Source organism: Lissotriton helveticus, chromosome 2_2, assembly GCF_964261635.1.
Source record: "Lissotriton helveticus chromosome 2_2, aLisHel1.1, whole genome shotgun sequence".
NCBI lineage: Eukaryota > Metazoa > Chordata > Amphibia > Caudata > Salamandridae > Lissotriton > Lissotriton helveticus.
The window spans coordinates 183473289-183492464 of record NC_136060.1 but is presented as its reverse complement, the minus strand read 5'-3'; the positions used below and the strand labels follow the sequence as shown (position 1 = coordinate 183492464).

General features: G+C 46.9%; 1 protein-coding gene across 1 annotated transcript in view; it reads right to left on the bottom strand.

Moving 5' to 3' along the window:
- The window catches only part of PDS5A (PDS5 cohesin associated factor A), a 1342323-nt gene that overhangs the window by 1158704 nt on the left and 164443 nt on the right, over positions 1-19176 (bottom strand). Inside the window, exons 5-6 of the mRNA XM_078678314.1 lie at positions 9727-9824; positions 7382-7508 (exon numbers count right to left, since the gene is read on the bottom strand). Of these exons, the coding sequence (XP_078534440.1) occupies positions 7382-7508; positions 9727-9824 (225 nt within the window). The remainder of the gene's footprint in view (positions 1-7381; positions 7509-9726; positions 9825-19176) is intronic.

The following is a 19176-nucleotide window of genomic DNA, read 5'->3' as shown; positions in this document are numbered from 1 at the left end:
CGAGATATGCCACAGATAGTGAGAACACAGCTTCGGAACCTGGCATGGGCGCGGGCGCGGATGCTGCTAGACAGCGCGGCAGAAATTACAGTAGTACGGGAAGCATTGCGTCCATATCTGAAGGCGACAGTAACTGACAAATTCGTTGCTGTTGAGACTGCTGACACAAGAGTGTCTCCCCCTGACAGACTATGAACTAGTCCTTTAAATTGAAGGTGACATACAGCGTAAAATAAAAGGGATTTTTGGGGAAAATCTGACCTCTACTTATGACATTTTGTTAGCAGGGGCGGACTGGCCCCCACCTTTCGTTTTGGTGGCTCTCCTTTCTGGAAGGTGAGTCTGGCGGTTGCGGGGTCGTTGGTGAGGGAGAGGATGAGCTGGGTGTCGTCACCGTAGGAGACGATGTTGTGGCTGTCACAGACATCAAACGATGCTAACAATATGCCAAACTGTCTCCTTGTTGTCCATAAGTGGATGTCTCATAACTTGCTCCAGTTAAACTGCAGTAAAACCGAGAACCTATTGTTAGGAAATAAACCCAAGACATAACAGAAGTGTTTTTGTCCAAGATTAATAGGTAACCCACAAACCCCCGAATCTAAAGTCAAATCGCTGGAATCCTTTTGGATGCTCGTTTATCCTAGGTATTTTAAATCAAATCCGTTTCATCTGCTTGTTTCTTCTCTGAGAATGTTGAGGGAGACATTGCCATTCCTTTTACCGCAATAGTATAAACAAGTAGTAGTAGCATGAATAATATCTAGATTGTATTACTGCAACTTTATTTGGACCTGGCCGATTACTCCTGTAGGCACCTTCACAGAATTCAAAACTTTGCAGTTGGGGTAACCGGATGTTGTTGAAAGGGATCTGAACTAGGTCCCACAGTCCAATAGAGTGCTGCAGACACTTCCAGTTAAGCAAACGGAGTAGCAGTACAACACTTAGTAACATTTTACTATTTCTTTAATTAGGAAATCCAAAGTGTGAGTGAGCTAGATCTCGCTCCTCATTGGGACCAAATTTTTGGAATACATTTCAAGCAGGGATTAAATCCATCATAAGTCATTGTTCTTTTAAGAATGCACAGAGGACGAGGCTTTTCTGCAAAGCAAACTGATCTTCATAGAGGACTGCTCTCTGGTTTTTTGCTCCGAGACAAAATGGCTTTGTTGATTAACATGCGCTGTATAAATGCTTTAGAAAATACATCCACCGTATTAAACTATAGATTGTTATACAATGAGTGATTGAACTCTGGGAATCTAATGTCAGCTTGAGTGGAAATTTCAAGTAATTATATTTACATTTATATAGCGCTTACTACCCCCGAAAAAGCATCAAATTGATTTTTCGGCGAATTGTATGCTAGTCCGGAACCTAAAAAGAATTAGTGGTGAATTAGTATAGGTAAATTTTAAATTAATTTGAGCGGTGGACAGGTTATTCTGATCTTTGGATTGAAAAGGATAGTGAAGGGCTAGAAGAAGAAAAAAGGTTAGCATTTATATAGCGCTTGCTACACCAAATGAGGTGTTGAAGTACTTTTCAGCGAGTAGCATGTTACTCTGGAACCCAAAAAGGATTAGTGGTGAATTAGTACAGTGAAATATGAAAGTAATTTGAGTGGTGGATATGTTAGTCAGTTATTTGGATTGAAAAGGATAGTGGAGTCAGAAGAGGGAAGGGTATTCATTTATCTAGCTTGCTACCCTTGATGAGGTGTTAAAGCGCTTTTCGGCTGGTACCACTCTACTCCCGAATTCAAACACAATTAGTGGGGAAACAAGTGTATGTGGTATGTGGTGTGTGAGAGGGGATGAAGAAGAGTTGAGTGTTTTTGTTAGATTTGATTGCTAAAAGAGGTAAAGTGTGCTGCATCAGAGTGTAAGTGTTGTGTGGTGGGGTTATTTTGGGGGTGTTAATGATGTAAAAAGAAGAGGAGGGTGTTGGTGGTTGAAAAAAATGGAAGGCTGAGTATAGGTTTGTTGGTGACAAAAAGGGGTCCTTTAGGAGTAAATATAGCAGGGAGTGTGTGTATGGATGGGATATAGTTAGGTATGGTGTTGATTTGCGTTCATGATGAGTGGATTGTTTAGTGTTATAGAGTCGTTTGTGTGTAAGTGAAGGTGTAAATGTGTGGTAGTTGGGGTTTTAGGGTGCAACGGTGTGTGTGGTTTGTGGGGTTCTGTGGTGGGTGCTGAGACATTGACATTTGAGTAGGGTTAGTTTATAGTAAATGAGTAGAGTACATTTGCAGTGAGTGTGTTAATCTGGTTGTGACTGGGTAGGCTGGGTGCTGGTGAATGTGTAAATGGGCAGCATCTATGGCCCTAGGCCAAAACAGGCAGCTGCTCTTGTCCTCTCCGCCCAGGCTGAGATGCCCTGAACTCTGACCTTAAATAGCCCTAGTGGTCAGGTGACCCCTTATGCCAATGGGAACCCTAACCCATCATCACCACTAGCTCTAAGACCTAGAACCAATTGGAGATCAGGCCCTTACAGCCAATCCGAGCCCTAGGTCAATCTAAAATCAAACTACGCCCTCAGTCCAATAGAAATCCTAGCCCCAGAAACCAAACAAAAAACCCTAAACCTATCCACCAATCAGAACTCTAACCCGAAGCCCATGTCCAATAGAATTACTGACCCAGGGACCCATCAAAACCCTAGAGTTATCATCTAATCACAAAACTAATCCCAAGCTCAATAGAAACCCCAGATACAGCCACCAATCAGTGTACAGAGGTTACTTCCAATAACAGCTTGTATATGGTGTGTGTGACCACAGGCAGCTGGGAGCTGCTCCTCAATTTAAAATCTCCTTAAGACAGACAGGCTCAATTCGCACACTGGAGTTCTGAGGTAAGGGCCTAAACTAGGCCTCTAACAATAATGATTTTCAACACTTAAATATCTCACTCTCCTAGCCAATAAAAATAGGGCTACAATCACTTTTCAAGCACAGTTTAAACACTAATAGCAGATTACTGCAGACTCAGAGCATAATGGGTCTATTTCTTGTGGGGTTGGGTGGAGCTAATCTTGTTTCACTCACTTGCTAAAGCAAAATGGAGCTGGGGTGGAATGCTTGCACACAGGTGATTAGAGGAGAAACTTGGAGGGAAAATCAGGCAGTCACAGGCAGGTGGAAAACAAATTTTGAACTACAAGGCTTACAATGCTACAGGTAAATTGAGGCAGTCAGGAGCAGGTAAAACATGTTTAAATTATAAAACCCACAAACAAAACAGGTGAAAATAAGGCAGTCACAGGTAGAGGAAAATCGTTTTTAAAGTTTCTGGAAATAGACAGCACAAAGTCTATTTTCTAACCACCTTCTGGTCCCCGGTTCACTGCAATGTTGGGCAGCACACTAAATGGAGGTGAATGTCTTGGGGTTCACCCACCAAACCTTGAGGGGCCTGGGCAGGTTTGATAGAGGGCTCAGCGTTGTTTGGGAACTAGAGAGCCAATCAGCAAGCTCAGGCTGCTGGGCTAGGAGCTGTTCATCAATTCAGAATCTCCTTGGAGACAGACAGGCTCAACCGACACTCTGGAGTTCGGCAGATTCTGCAATGTTAGAAATGGGGTTCTGTCTGGCTAGGGCCTGCACCTCAGCCAGGCAAACCCACTACTTTAGTCAGGATAAGGGAGTTACACACCCAAGACAACCCCCGCTCACCACCTTGGGAGCTAAGCAGAGCAATCACAGGTCATCTGCGTCATAAAACGTTAGGAAATAGGCCAACTTAAAAATGTGGAAATTGAAAGTAAGCAAATCAATTTGGTATGGTAGCTCAGGCTGCGTTGTGCTGCAGGCTCTAAATTAATTCTCAGTTCCCTGTACCTGCCAATCTTTAGTGCCACAGATAGACTTTATGGGGCTGGATGGACTACCTCAAGCGCACAATGGACACCCACACAGAAGACCATGAGAGTCTTTGGCGCAGAAAGGCCGAACTGGAAGATCAGCATATTAACCTGCAGCTGAAGCAAGAAGATTTAAAAATAGAAGCTGGCAAAATAACATCCACATCAGGGGAGTTCTGCGGGGGTGGAGGGCCAAGATATTATGGGCTTGACAGCTGACCTTCTACACACAATCAGGGTATACAATGATGCTCCTCCTGTGACCCTCAACAGGGCACATCGAGTTGCTACCCCTAGCGAATGCCCGGGCTACGTACCAGATATCCTCACCCGAGTACATTTCTTTGTAGAAAAGGAAGCCATCCTCCAGAAGATACAGGAAGAGACAAATTTGATGTACAAAGGCCAGCCCATTAGAGTCTTTCAAGACATTGCCCCGGTCAATCTCCGCCGCCGCAAAGAATTCAAACCCGTCACAGACGAGCTATGGGAACTTCAAATCAAATATCAATGGGGCCATCTTTTCGCACTGATTTTCTCATCGTAAGGCAAGCGCCAGGCTTTGAGCTCGAAGAGAAACAGCTCCTTCCAATTCCAAAAGAATCGGACGACAAGGGCCATTCTCCACCAGGGTCCCCCCCACAGGGTGGTGATGCGGCAGGAATGGTCCACTGCCCCAGCTCCCAAACGCAGGTCATGTGCCAAGGAGCAGATCTCCTTCCTAACAAGACAATATTAAACAATGGGTAACCCAGTTACGTGCAGAACCTGGGGAATGATACGTTAAATGTGCAGAGGTTCTGTCACAAAAACAAACAACAATAAACTCTTCTACTGTCCCCTCAAATACTTCAATAAATGATAAAACAACAAAAAATTTGAAAGGATGTCTAAACACTTTTATAAACCAATTGCACCAATTGAAATGTGATTAAAGTTTATAAGAAAAAAATCACATTGTTGATAAAGCACTGGACATATACACACACAATTTATCAAACTCTGCTTTTTGCATAGGTGAGATACAAGGGAAGTGAAAAAAAGTGTGTTTACACATACAGCACAATTTACAAAACGAATACTACATATGACAAATACATTTAGTCTGAGGTTGTACAAGAATTTTATGCCCTACCTATAGAATCCATCACTACTAATGGAGAACAGACTAATCCGGTCATGAACATTTCTAATTATAACTTACCCTCCACTGAATGGTCGGTCCTCTCGAAAGGCCTAAGCTATGTACCTACCGCTCCCACCAGTAGTTTCAATACTAAAATTGAGTTACACCGTTTTGTTTTTTTAGGAAGATACCTTTACGGCACTTTAAAAAAAAAAATCAAAAAACCGACATAGGAAAATAAAATGCCCAGTAACACCACTCCGTACACTTTCCACATTCTCACACACTTTATGTCCAATAAGGTGTGAGGAAGTGCCCTCTTTCTGCATGGTTGCCCGCACTTTTTGCTGGATTGCTGATGTGCTTTGGCCTATGTTCTTTCCCTAATAAAGCATTGAAGCCTAAACCCAATTGGCATAGAGAGAGACACACACACACACACACACACACACACACACACACACACACACACACACACACACACACACACACTTTGGTGCAGAAGGCTGCATGTTTTGGTGCAGAAGGCTGCATGTTTTGGTGCAAAACAAAGTGAAGAGTCGACATGACACACATCTCTGCGTGCCATGCCTACAACCCAATGCCCTGGCATAGATCAGTCACCCCTCTAGCTGGGTGCACTATACCAGTGGTGAGGGTACAGGAGCATGAGCTCTGTACCCCTACAGTGTCTTAAGTCCATTCTTAGACATTGTAAGTGCAGTGCTGCCATTAAGAGTTTATGGTGCTGGGAATTTGCCACTACGAACACCATAATGGCTAGAAGTAAAACTGAGAGGTTTGGTATCAAACTTTTCAGCATATTAAACCCACACTGATGCCAGTTTGGGATTTAATGAAAAATGCACAGAGGGCATCTTAGAGATGCCCCCTGAAAACTGACCCACCACTAGTGTCCAGGCGGAGTGGCTGCTTTCAACTACCACCACCAGACATGTTCTGGACCCATGGGTCGAGAGCCTGCTGCTCTCTGGGGCCTGAAACAATGCACATCCTGGGACGAGGTGCCAAGCCTCCTCCCCCAGGATGGGCAGGGTTATTGAAGGGGAAGCTTCAAAGGCTTGCCGCCTTTGTGAGCTTCACCAGGCCATTTGCTGCTTTCAGCAACTAAACCCCACTGGTTACGACCCCTACTTTGGGTGGGAGAATTGGCGTGAAAAACAAGTGAGAAGAGCGGTGTGCCCACCTCTGCCAACTCCACCCGTCAGGTGGGGGAGGAGAGGCACAACTCCCAGTCTCTGCAATCTTGCTGATGGGGGGACTCAGCCAACCAGGAATAGGCTCATGCCCCCTCCCACTGGAGGGTGGCATAATAGGGGGGTGTACCCATCCCAGGGAAGGGACCCATTGGTCCCTGCCTTTTACCTACCTGCAAAGCCCCTAAATCTGGTATTTAGGGGCACACCTGAACCTTGCTTCTTCAGACAAGACAAAATTATAAGAAGGACCGAACAGCCCTGCAGGAGCTAACAAGAGGAAGATGCCCACTGACTAGGCCCCAGCCCTACCGGTGTCCTGCAGCCAGACACCTCAAAAACCCCAGAGGACCTGCCTGCCTTCAACCACAAAGACGTTGTCTCCCGTGAAGACCGTATTTGTTCATCTGCAACCTCTGGCTCCGGCCGGATATCGAGAATCCACAGTGGGGAAAGGGTTCACATTCAACGATCTATGGCAATCATTCCGTCCCTCCTCTCCACTGAATTTAGGGAAGTCACATGTCCAGATACCTGCGCCTTTTGCGTCTTTCGTACCCGCAATCTGAGGGGGCTTGATGTACTATCCTGCTAGACCATCACTAGAATAGGTCTTCCTTTTTATTTTTGTTTCTTTGTGGACAAGGGGGTTGGCGGTGTGGGTGACCAATATTGCTCTTTGAGTTATGTAATGTGTTTCTCATTGCCTAAAGTATGATATTGCACAGATTTCCTGGCTAGGTATCCCCTGGTCATGATGTACGGCTTTGGTATTGCCCTTGAAATGCTGAATATATCTTGGAAAATTTCAATAAAAACCATTTATTCCATAAAAAGTGGCACAGACTTTTCATACTTCAAGTAAGGCTTCTGTGCTTATATTTATAAATGAATACATTTTAAGGCAAAAAGGAATGAGGCTTGCTTTTCATACATGGAACCATCAAAAGGGTTGGTGTTATTAGAAAAGAAATTTTCAAAACAACTAGATGGCTAAACAGATGCATACATTGTGAATACAGAATAAGCTCACTCTACAGAAATTAACAGTTTCCAACTTAGGTGTTCACTGAAAACCAATAAAAGGCATCAACGGCTGCAATCAACATTAACACATTCTCTAATGACATCATTTTCACACTAATACACCAAACAAACATACCTTGTGAGCAGAGATTAGATTAATGAGAATTGCGTCCAGTAACTCCTGTGTTACGCCATCACCCTCCATAGTGATTGAACTCATCAGATCCAGCATATGCATCTGTACCTTTTGGTTGTGACTGTTGCTATGTACAAAGAAAAGTGGAAAATAAAAAATTAAAATTGATATTGTGATCCTTTTGTGGCTTCAGAAGCAATGCATTGTATTATCACATGCTGTTGATCTCACAAATGTACAGGCAATTGTAAGCAGTCACTCAGTGCAGAGTGGGTACACAGTTACATTCCATGTTTCAGGAAACCACACTGCACAGAACTTAACCACTAGATCAAATCTCAGAAAAACATGTTGAGGCCAATGAAATAAGGAATGCATCTGGGAAACTTCACGAGAGCTAAAGGATGAAAACAAATTACAGCCCATAACAAATTAGGCTAGTTTAGAGGATGAGCTGGGTGTCGTTGGCGTAGGAGATGATGTGGAGTCTGTGAGCTCAGACTGTGTCAATCGGAGAGGTCATGTGGGTGGGGCGGAGGGTTGATTCTTTGATTCTTGGGGGACTCTGTAGATGATGATCTTGGGCTCAGAGGTAAACAGTGGGAGAGGGATCCTTTGGGTGCTACCGGGGAGGTATGAGGCGATCCATTTCAGGGAGTCTACCTCGATCCTGATGTGGTGGAGGCTGTTGATCAGGATGTGATGGGAGACTGTCAAATGAGGTGGACAGGTCCAGGAGAATGATGGCTGCCATTTCTCCATGGTCCACGAGGGCTCCGATGTCGTTGGCTGTGATCAGAGCTGTCTTAGTGCTGTGGTTAGCTCTAAATCCAGATTGGGAGGGTTTCAGGAGGTTGCGGTCTCTAGGTGTTGAGTGAGAGGCTGGTTGATCACTTTGAGGACTTTTGCTGGACAAGGGAGCAGAGAGATGGGCCAGTAATTCTTTGGTAATAAGGATGTTTTTTTCAGGAGGGGCCTCATTTCATACCGTTTCCAGTACTCCGAAAAGGAGGCCATGGTGATAGAGGTGTTTAGGACCTTCCTGAGCTCATCACCAATTGCCTTGCTTCAGAGGTTTGCCTTGCTTCAGAGGTGGTGGGGCAGGGTCAATGGGTGCTCCCGATTGCACGGAGTTCAGGATGGAGTCAGTGTCTTGCATGGTGAGGAGGTCCCAGTGGGTGAGCAGGTGCTCCGGGTTTAAGTTCACGGGTGTGAGCTGGTTGATGCGGGTGGCAGAAGACGGGCTTTCGAAGTTTTCTAGATGGCCAAAATCTCGTCGAGAACAAGCTATCTATACAACAGAAACTTGGAAAATTATGCTAATTTAGTACAGGCTCCATTCTTTTTTAAAATCTTGCTGCACTACATATGATTAGCAGGGGTGGCAGGCCTGCGGGAGTCTGATATGGACAGCATATCAAAACCTTTAACTGAGGGACAACGGGGTTGGGTTTCACTAATTATTAAGATATTGATGAGATTCCAAACGGTAGTTTGACACTACATTAGTGCTGAGATGATCAGATGAGTTAACCATTTAACAACTACTCACAACAAATATTCCCAGTATGCATAGTTACCTGTACTATTACTTTAACTTGAGGTATTGGTTACATTTGTAAAAGTATTTTGCTTTACAAGCAGAATTGCTTTTTATGGCCAAAAAACATCACAATATTTAGTAGATGAACGAGAGTTCAATGCAACATGTTTTTATACCAAGATTTGTTTTTTTATAACCAATGTTATTGCATTTGCATATACAGATACAGCAGGCAGTTGAACACATTACACTTCATAAAGGAGAGGGATAAGGGTGCGATTACGATGGAGTAATTATAGCATCAGCAGTGGCTCACATATGGATCAATCTCCCTGAATAGAGAGGCCAGAATAAGCCCACCTTTTCCCCACACTCATGTTTTTGCAGACATCCGTGGGCTTTGTAAATGGGTTTTTCTTGCTGCGCTCACCAGTCCCGTGCACTAGACTGATAGCTGAGGCATCGGAGGTCACTTTCATAAGCGCGCTATGTACCGATTGTCCACCATGCAAGCTAGGCCTATGAACGATTGCTTAGTGCAGGGTCCACCCAATTCCTCAACCCTGGGGGTTCATTCAATTGGGCGGCATAGAGTCTCAGTAATTTCCTTCTCCACTTCGCTCCAGAATGGCACCTACCCAGGTCAGCTCCATGCGACATGCAAGATGTCAGCAGCAGGTTTTAATGCAAGATTTTGTGAACGTATGCAAATATCTGTAATTAAAACCTTCACTTTTCTCACTGTGCTGTTACAAAGAACGGTTTCAAAAGGCATTTACTTTTTAGATATATATTCACTTACTTGATTGCGGAGAACAGTGTCCGAAAAAGCTGTATAAATATTTCATTGCAGTCCTCTAGCTCAAAGCATATGTTGTAAGACTTGACCCAAGCTAAATTCTATGGGGAAAACACACAAAAAAACGTTTGTATGAGTCCAGCATTTCTTTAAGGACACTTAGAAGGAGCTATAATTGAAAACTTGCACAACGTGATTCTCAGTTATATTCATTTTCATATGTGGTACTCAGTATTCTAGTTGTACAGCAGAGAAGGACAGAATGAATTGCATTTTAAAACAGATATGGCGAAACATTGTGACAATTGCCCCATGCATTGTCATGTTTATTTATAATTAAACTACACAAACGATGTGCACTGGAACCCAGCAGACAATGAGGCAAATAAAGTCATGCAGAGCAAGCCATTGTTCTTCAATATAAGAAAAAATTTTGAACCTCAACCTAGAGTTCTTTACGTTGTCTTTTCTCCAGAATACATGTGCAGTAGACCCTTCTTCCAGTGCCACCACTAGCACATGGATTTTCTATTATAAAAATGTGCATTTCTCAGTTAACATGCAACACAATTAGTATTAAAGCTTAAAAATGAGCCTCAGGAGGGCAGGAGCTATGCGTCGGTCAAAGATGGCCTCATGAAGCCTCAGCTCCCCTGGACCTGTCCCCCATTCCTATTGTCCTGAACTCAACCTGATCGCTGACCCCGCCGCTACTCAGATGACGGTGAGCGGTGACTATTCCTGCTGCTGTGCCATCGGGGGGCGGAGATAGACGGCGCGCCCTCCGAGGCCTTGGTGCTGGCTGGAGCCGAGAAACTGGCTTAGACGGGAGAGCCAGCCTCAAGTTTAATAACACCGGGGCCGCAAACCGGAAGTCGCCGGTCGGGCCCTGGTGCGGATCGGCGGTCGCTGGTGTCTAGCGGAGAGGGTCGGAGAGTGCTGCGGGGGTCACTGCCAGAGTCTAAACGGATTCAGTCGAGCGGAGGGGAGTCTGTCGACCCGACGGCTGAACCGACCCTGATTGACGTGAAGGCAGCTATAGATGGCGTGAAGTCCTCCCTGGGTCAAAAGATGGAGTCGCTGGACAATAAGTTAGATGCGGTCACCATTGAGGTCAATCTCATACGAGTTGATCTCACTAAGGCGAGTGAGAAAATGAAGCCTCTGGATATCAAGACCGCTAGCTTAACGGACGACGTGGAGCAGCTCCAGCAGGAAGTACGGGATCTCCAAGCCTCTGGCGCCCTGACCAACCGGAAGCTGGACGAATATGAGGGGAGGGCTCGGCGCAACAATGTTCGCATTATTGGTGTTCCCGAGAAGGCTGAGGGCCCCAGACGTATTCGTCGAAGATATCGTCCATCTGAAGCCCAGGGAGCTAAGCAACTTCTTCTCAATCGAACAAGCACACAGGGTTCCGGGGGAGGAAACCCAAGCCGGGACCCCCTGCCCCATGATTGCGAGGGTGTTACATTTTAGGGACCGAGACGCTATCCTGCAGGCTTCCTGATCAGGAGGTCCCCTTCGCTATGAAAATGCCACGCTCTCGTTCTTCCCGGATTTTACTCAAACTGTTCAGAAACAGCGCCAAAGTTTCCTCGGAGTAAAGAAGAAGCTCAGAGATGCAGGACTGAAAAACGCAAAGATGTTCCCAGCCTGGTTGAGAGTGGAGGCGGACGGGAGAGTTTGGTTCTGCGACATCCCGGAAGTGGCTGCAGACTGGTTGGAAAGCCGTCCCCCAAACAGACAAGAGAGGCACGACGGAGATGACAGACACAGGAAGAGGATTGATGGTGGCCGCAGGCTGTCTGGGACTTTTTGAAAGCGACAGGTAGTGGGTTTAACCCAAATGTTCTGTTTTGATTTGACTATGAGTGGACATGGACCCAGAGCGGGGTGTGGGGAAGGGGTCCTAACCGCCTCCTTTTCTACTTTTAGTTAGTCAGTAGTTTAGTTTAAGGGGCGACAGGCACACTGCCAGTTGGGGTTAGGCGTCAGCCATGAGTAGGGGTGCAGGGTGGGGGTCGAGAGCCTTTTTGGTTTGGTTATCCTACTATACACAGTATTGTTTGCACTGTTGGGTTTTTCTTTAATTGTTTCATTCCATGCATCAGGTGGCAATGTTACGGTTGTTTTTTTGTTGTTTTTTTAAATTAAATAAATAAATAAATGATCCTCAGCCTGGTGTGAATCTGGAAGTGTTGAGCTTTAACCTACATAACTGTCCTTTATGAGGATCTTTAAATGTTAAAATTAGACTGTGAATTTTCGTTTGGAGCTGTGCCAAAATGTATTAGTTGAGAGTATGGTTCAGTGTTGATCTTTAGGCCAGGCAGGCATCTAGTGTCAGATTAGTATATAATAGCACCGAATTTGAGAAAGACAAAATGCCTATACATCAGCTTGTTTTACATGTTTCCTATTGTTAGTTTCTCTTCCTCAACTGGGAGAGCTATGATCTAGTAGTGGGAAAGGTAAAAGAAAATCCATACATGCTAGTGGTGCTTATTTGAAGAGTTATTAAAGTTATCAGTGAATGCTACACAATAGCAGGACAACTTACTTATATAGACCAAAGCAGTTTGTTTAAAGGCATCTCTGCTTTAATATCCATTCAAAGCCAGCTTCATATCCAGTTTCTCAGAATTTACAGCTACACTACTTTATAGAAGACTGGTATGGGAAGCATACTCGACTCATGGGCATAGTTGATTGACAGAAATCTTCGGGAGGCCGGTCTCCTGCATGAATACGTTTCTGTTGGCAATCTCTTAAGTTAAATGTTCTCTATTTAATGGTTTTAGTCTTAAATGGATAAAACAAATTGGGCAGAATAGTTAAAGTGAACAGCAGGTAAGGTGTTCATCCGGGAAATAAATATACAGTTTCATTATAGCAATTTCATTTACATAGGTTAATGGACAAAGAAGAGTACTCTGGCCCCAATAAGACCGTAAGTAGATTGTGTGGGAAAGTGCAACAATTTGTGAAAAAGTGTGACTGTATATGGTACTGAGGGAGGGACCGAGCTGCCAGAGAGAGAGACAGCAACTGTATTCAGCAAGAAATTGTGTAAGTGAGCGTGTCCTTTCACAAGGATTAGTTACTTACCTGTAATCTTAGTTCTCTTCCAGGGGTATCCTCATCAAAGTCATAAGCATTAGAATATTCCCCGCCCATGCGCGGGAGCCGGGAAACACTAAATTATATGTGCCCCACATATATATAACCATATATATATATAAACATATATATATATATATATATATATATATATAAAAATAAGCAATTGCAGCCTAATAAACATCAGAGCTGAATATGCAGTAAAGAATTTCCACCATACATGAAAGAAATGCACTAGAAACATGAGAAACAACAACAAACCTTGTTTAGAAACTGTTTTAATGCTCAGAAAACAGTAGAAATTCTCAGAAAACACTGGAAGCATAGAAAGCTCCCAGGCTGCATTGCAAATACCCAGTCTAAAAAGACTGAACAGCTAACCTGTAGCTGCATAGCAGTAAACTGACACTGTGCCTTTAAGGCACTCCTGACCCCCAGCTTCCCATCATGCCTCAGGGGAGACAGTTAGGTCAGTTGTTCTTTGCGGAGACTGAATAAACCATGGAACATAGGCTAACAATATCTCCAAACAAATAGCAATCCTTTGCCCGGGGAGGCGGGAGGGTTGCTTATGACTTTGATGAGGATACCCCTGGAAAAGAACTAGGTTTACAGGTAACTAACTAATCCTTCTCTTCCAGGGGATCCTCATCAATAGCCATAATGAGGTGAGCAAGCCTCACCTCATCTCCCTGCGGGCAAAGGAAAATACATGATAAGAACGCTCGGGCAAAAAACTCAAGGTAGGATAGAGCCCTATCCAAACAGATGCCTCAAAGAGGCCTGGCCTACTTGAGCATCAGCCCTGGAATCAGATTCTAGGCAGTAGTGCCTCGTAAAGGTGTGAACTGATTTCCAGGTCGCAGCCTTACAAATTTCAGACATAGGGATGTCATGCAAGAAAGCTACCGTGGCCGCTTTCCCCCTGGTGGAATGCGCTTTGGGAGGTAAAGGTAGGGGCCTTTTCGCCAGCTCGTATGCCAAGGTGATACAGGATTCAATCCATCTAGAAATGGATCTTTTCGCTGCAGGAAACCCTGTTCTCATGGCGCCTTAGTTGACAAATAACTGGTCCCTCTTTCTTATACCTTTAGTACTACTAAGGTAAAACGTAAGTACCCTCTTGAGGTCTAGAGAGTGAAGAGCCTGCTCAGCCTGGGATGCAGGATTAGGAAAGAAAGACGGTAAGGAAATGGACTGATCGATGTGGAAATCAGACACCACCTTAGGGAGAAAAGAAGGATGGGCCCTCAGCACTACTCTGTTGTGATGGAACACAGTGTAAGGCTCATTGGTGCACAGTGCCTGGATCTCGCTGACTCTGCGAGCCGAAGTAATGGCAACCAGAAAGGCGGCCTTCCAGGATAAATGTTGCAGGGAGGCCCGATGCATTGGTTCAAACGGGAGACCCATCAGTTTGGACAATACCAAATTAAGCTCCCATGGAGGAGAAGTGCTTCGAACGGGGGGGTAAACTTTCTTTAACCCCTGCAAGAAGTCCTTAACCACTTCCATCTAGAAAAAAGAAGGCTGCGTAGGAGACTTCCTGTAGGCCGTAGGGCAGAAAAATGCACTCTGATGGAAGCATACTTAAGACCAGATCTAGCTAAGTGTAGGAGGTAAGGGAGAATAACATCCTCCTGGCCCTTGGTCGGATCCAGGTGACGTTCCCTACACCAAAGAAAAAACCTCTTCCACTTAAACGCGTAAGACGTCCTTGTGGAGGGCCTTTTGGCTTCTTTCAAAATATGCATACAATCAGGAGGCAGATTCAAATGTCCGTATTGGATGACCTCAGGAGCCATGCGGTTAAGTTCAGGGAGGGAAGGTTGGGATGAAGAATCCCCCCAACCCCCTTCTTGGACAGAAGGTCCGGCCTGCAGGGCAACCTCCTGTGTGGAAGTACCGACAGATGAAGAAGGTCCGGGTACCACCACTGCCGTGGCCAATCCGGAGCTACCAGGATCATGGTCATGTCTGATCTGAGGAGCTTGGACACCACCTTTGGGATCAGGGACAGAGGAGGAAAAGCATAAGCAAAGGTCCCTGACCAGTCCATCAAAAGTGCATTCCCTCGTGTCCCTGGACGATGGAATCTGGACGCGAAGGTGTGGCATTTTGTGTTGACGTCTGCGAAAAGGTCGATTTCCGGACGACCCCACCGATGGAAGAGGTCTGCCTCCACTTCGTCGTGCAGCACCCAGTCTGGCTGGTCTTCGAAGTGCCTGCTGAGTGCGTCTGCTTTGATGTTTAGCTCGCCTGGCAGGTGCACCGCGACTACTGCTAGGTTCCAGGCGAGAAGCCAGTGCCATATCGCCTGTGACTCCAGGGAGAGAGGACGCGACCGGGTTCCGCCCTGCTTGTTCGGGTAGAACATGGTCGTCGTGTTGTCGGTCTGGACCAGCACCGAATCAGAGTCTATGGCAGGCAGAAAAGCTTTCAGAGCCAGATGGACCGCTCGAAGCTCCAGCATGTTTATATGGTAGGACTGCTCCTTGGTCGACCACCGTCCCTGTATCTGGAGGCATCCCATGTGCGCCCCCCAGCCTCGGAGAGACGCGTCCGTCACTATGGACTGTACAGGGAGGGGCTGATGAAAAGGAACTCCCACCATCAGAATGCGCTGTTGAGTCCATCATGAGAGGGAGGATTTCGCAGCCTGGGAGAGATATTCGATCCTCCCATCGACCTGTAGCCTGATCCCACTGGTCCTCTAGAGATTGTTGCAAGGGACGCATCCGCAGCCTGGCGTGGGGGATGAGGAAAATGCACAACGCCATGGATCCTAGCAGAGATGCCACCTGCCGGACCGTCGGATGCTGTTCCTGGAGCAGAAGCTTGCATTTCTGTCGTATTGAGGACAGTCTCTCCTCCGAAGGATACGCTCTTCCCACGCTTGTGTCCAGAACGGAGCCAAGATAGTGGATGCTCTGAGTGGGAGTCTGCACTGACTTGTCCTTGTTGACATGGAGGCCAAGCTCGTGCAGATGTCGTAGGCAGGTCTGAAAATCGTGACTCACTTGCTGCGGAGATGGACCTTTCAGCAGCCAGTCGTCTAGATATGGGTAGACGAAGAGACCTTTTTTGTGTAGGAAAGCTGCCACCACCGCCATGCACTTGGTGAAGACTCTCGGTGCTGACTTGAGGCCGAAGGGCAGAACCTTGTATTGGTAGTGTTTGTGGCAGACTACAAACCTCAGGTACTTGCGGTGGTGTTTTGCAATGGCGATGTGGAAGTACGCATCTTGGAGGTCCACCGAACACATCCAATCGCTGACTTGAAGATGTGGACATATTTGGTGAAGGGCCAACATGCGAAACTTCTCCTTGATTATAAACTTGTTTAGAAGTCGAAGGTCCAGAATAGGTCGAAACTTGCCCTCATCTTTTTTGGGGACAAGAAAGTACCTGGAATAAACTCCTCTTCCTCTTTGCGAGGGCGGAACCTCTTCTGTCGCCTGCTTTTGAAGAAGAGCTCTCACCTCTTTTCAAAGCAAAGGCAACTGATGAGGTCGTGACTTTTTCGGCAGAATGTCCTGTGGACGCGCACAGAAACGAAGTGCATATCCATTCCTCAGTATATTCAGCACCCAGCGATCTTTTGTGATGCTGACCCACTCTGCTAGATGTTGAGATACGCTTCCTACCACTGGAGTGGGTAACTGTGGCAGAGGAAGACACTGTTCATGATTTGCCACCTCTCGTAGTGGCAGAGGACTGCTGTTGACCACCTCTACCTCGGTTAGACTTCCCTCCTCAAAACTGAGGTTTGTTCTGGGTCTTGCCTTGGGACCACTGAGGGGTTTGAACCCTCCGGTGAGGCCCCTTGCGTTGGTTAGATTTGTAGCGGCGCTTGAATTCTTTCTTCTACTCTAGACCAACCGCTTTGACAGTGTCTAACTCGGTTTTCATCCTTGTCATCTCTTCTTCTGCGTGAGTACCGAAGAGAGAGGAGCCAGAGAAAGGGAGGTTGAGGAGCCAGAGAAAGGGAGGTTGAGAATCCTATGCTGGTGTATCAGGTTTCAGGCCTGTGAGTCTCAACCAGGCCGACCTCCTGGCACATACTCCATGCGCGTAGGAATGTGCAGAGAGCACCGCACCATCCGCCGCCGTACTAATCAGCTGATTAGCCACCAGGGAACCCTCCGTGACAATCTCATCAAAATCCTTTTGATCCTCTTTGGGGAGCTTGGTTTTAAAACGTTCCAAAGAGTCCCAGAGCGCTCTGTCATAACGGCCAAGCAACGCAGCGGCACTGGAAACCTTGAGAGGAAGCAGCAGATGTACAGGCTCTACAACCCCATGAGTCTTGGGATCTGCTCTCTTTGTCAGGCGGCACAGAAGAGGAAGCTTACACCGCACAAGTCTTTTTGGCAGCCGCCACAATCACAGAGTCTGCAGGTGGATCCGTTCTGACAAAGACCGGATCCGATGAAGCCGGTTTGTACTTTTTTTTAGAAGACGCGCCGGCACTGCTTTTATGGTTGCTGGAGTCCAAAAAGTGTCCATGACGGGGTCCAGGATCCCCGGAACCAACGGAAGCAGAGGTCGAGATGCCACTTTCTGGTGGAGCGTCTCGAAAATCACCGTAGTCGGGACTTGCGGGACTGACATCTCGATATTGAGTTTCTTGGCACCTCTCTGCAGGACATCATGGTAGGTATTGATGTCATCTATGGGAGAGACCCTGGAAATAGGGCTGTCCGATAGTGTGGGGGAGTAATTCCTCCTCCTGGAGGAGCGGGTGGAGGAAGTAGAGGAGGTAGATGGTGTTCTTCTCCTCCGCCGATGTTCCTTGCGTCTCCGCTCCTGCAACCTTCCGACGTGTTCCTCCCGTTTCGGAGAACGCGATCTCACGTCCCTTCTCTCAGGAGATTTGCGTCTGGGGGGGCTTTCCCTGTCTGCCTCTTCAACCAGTCTCTGAAGCGGTGATCGATGCTCAAAGCTGGCATACTCCTGCATGCGTTTTGTAGCGCCAGAGTCCCGCCAGTGGCTCAAAGGCAGTTGCCCTCTCTGGGACACTCTAGCAGCTGTCTGGGCCTCCTTGGATCTTGAGGGAGACCTTCGGGCGCGAGCAGCCACTTCTGGAGAGGCAGATTTGCTTCTGGCAGAGTGAGAAGACGAGTGGCGTGAGGCTGACTCCGTTACTAGCCCCACAGAACCATCCCTCGACCTCGCAGAGGCGTTTCAACGTCGAGCGTGCTCTCGACGGCGATGTATGCGGTCGATGGTCCCGCCGTCTGCCCGACGTCGAACGTCGCCTCGACGGCGACCCGCGGCGAGCTGGAGAATGCTCTCTCGACCTCGAACGGCGTCTGTCCGTCGACGTTTAACGCCTCCTGGACGTCGAAGGCTTCCGAGCAGGCTGTGGAGGGGTTCTTCTATCCCTCGACGCTGAGCATCGCCGAGACTACGCTGGAGAACCACGTCTCTGCGCCGATCGCCGCTGATGTGGCGACGGCGGAGGGGTCCGTGCACTCGACGTCAATCGCTGTTGGGACTGCGATGATCGAAGAGAGCCTTCCCTCGACTTAGAGCGTCCTGCCGACACAGACGGAGGGACTTTACTCCTCGAAGCGATCAACGTCGAGATGACGACGGCGGAGGGGTTCTGTTCCTCGACGCCGATCGTCGCCAGGTTGACTACGGCGGAGGGTCCCTGGACCTCGACGCCGATCGCCGCCGGGTTGACGACAGCGGAGGAGACTTGTCCGTCGACGTCGATCGCCGTCGAGTTGACGATGGCGGAGGATCCCGGATCTGCGACGACGACCTTTTTTTTACAGCGAGCACGCAGTCGATGGTCTTTTCTTCGATAAATGTCCTTCCTGAAGGTCTTTTCTCAGCGCCGAGCCCGACGCTGAGGACGAGGGACTCGAGGACTTGTGCCTAGAAGTGGATCTAGGCCTCTTGGATCCCTTCTTCACAGGGGACCTACCTCTAGATTTTCCTGCCAGACCATAAAGGCGAATCCTCGCCCTTTCTTTCAAAGTTCTACTGGTAAGGGTCTGGCAAAGAGGACAGGTCTTGGGATGACAGAGAATACAGACCTCATGAGCGTCTGACTTGGCCTTCTTTTTCCCACAAGGGCAAGAGTCAAAAAGAGAAGACATTTTAAAAGCTGAAAAATGCCCAAACCTGTCAAAAAAAGACAGCTACTGACTTCTAAAGTCAAAAGACGTCGAAGTAAGCAATAAAAGTTGTGAAAAATAATGAATTTTCTGACAGAAATTAGAAAAGAAGTGGAGCTGTGTTGCCAGGATCCTTCTAGAAGGAGCCGGAAAGAACAACTGACCTAACTGTCTCCCCTGAAGCATGATGGGAAGCTGG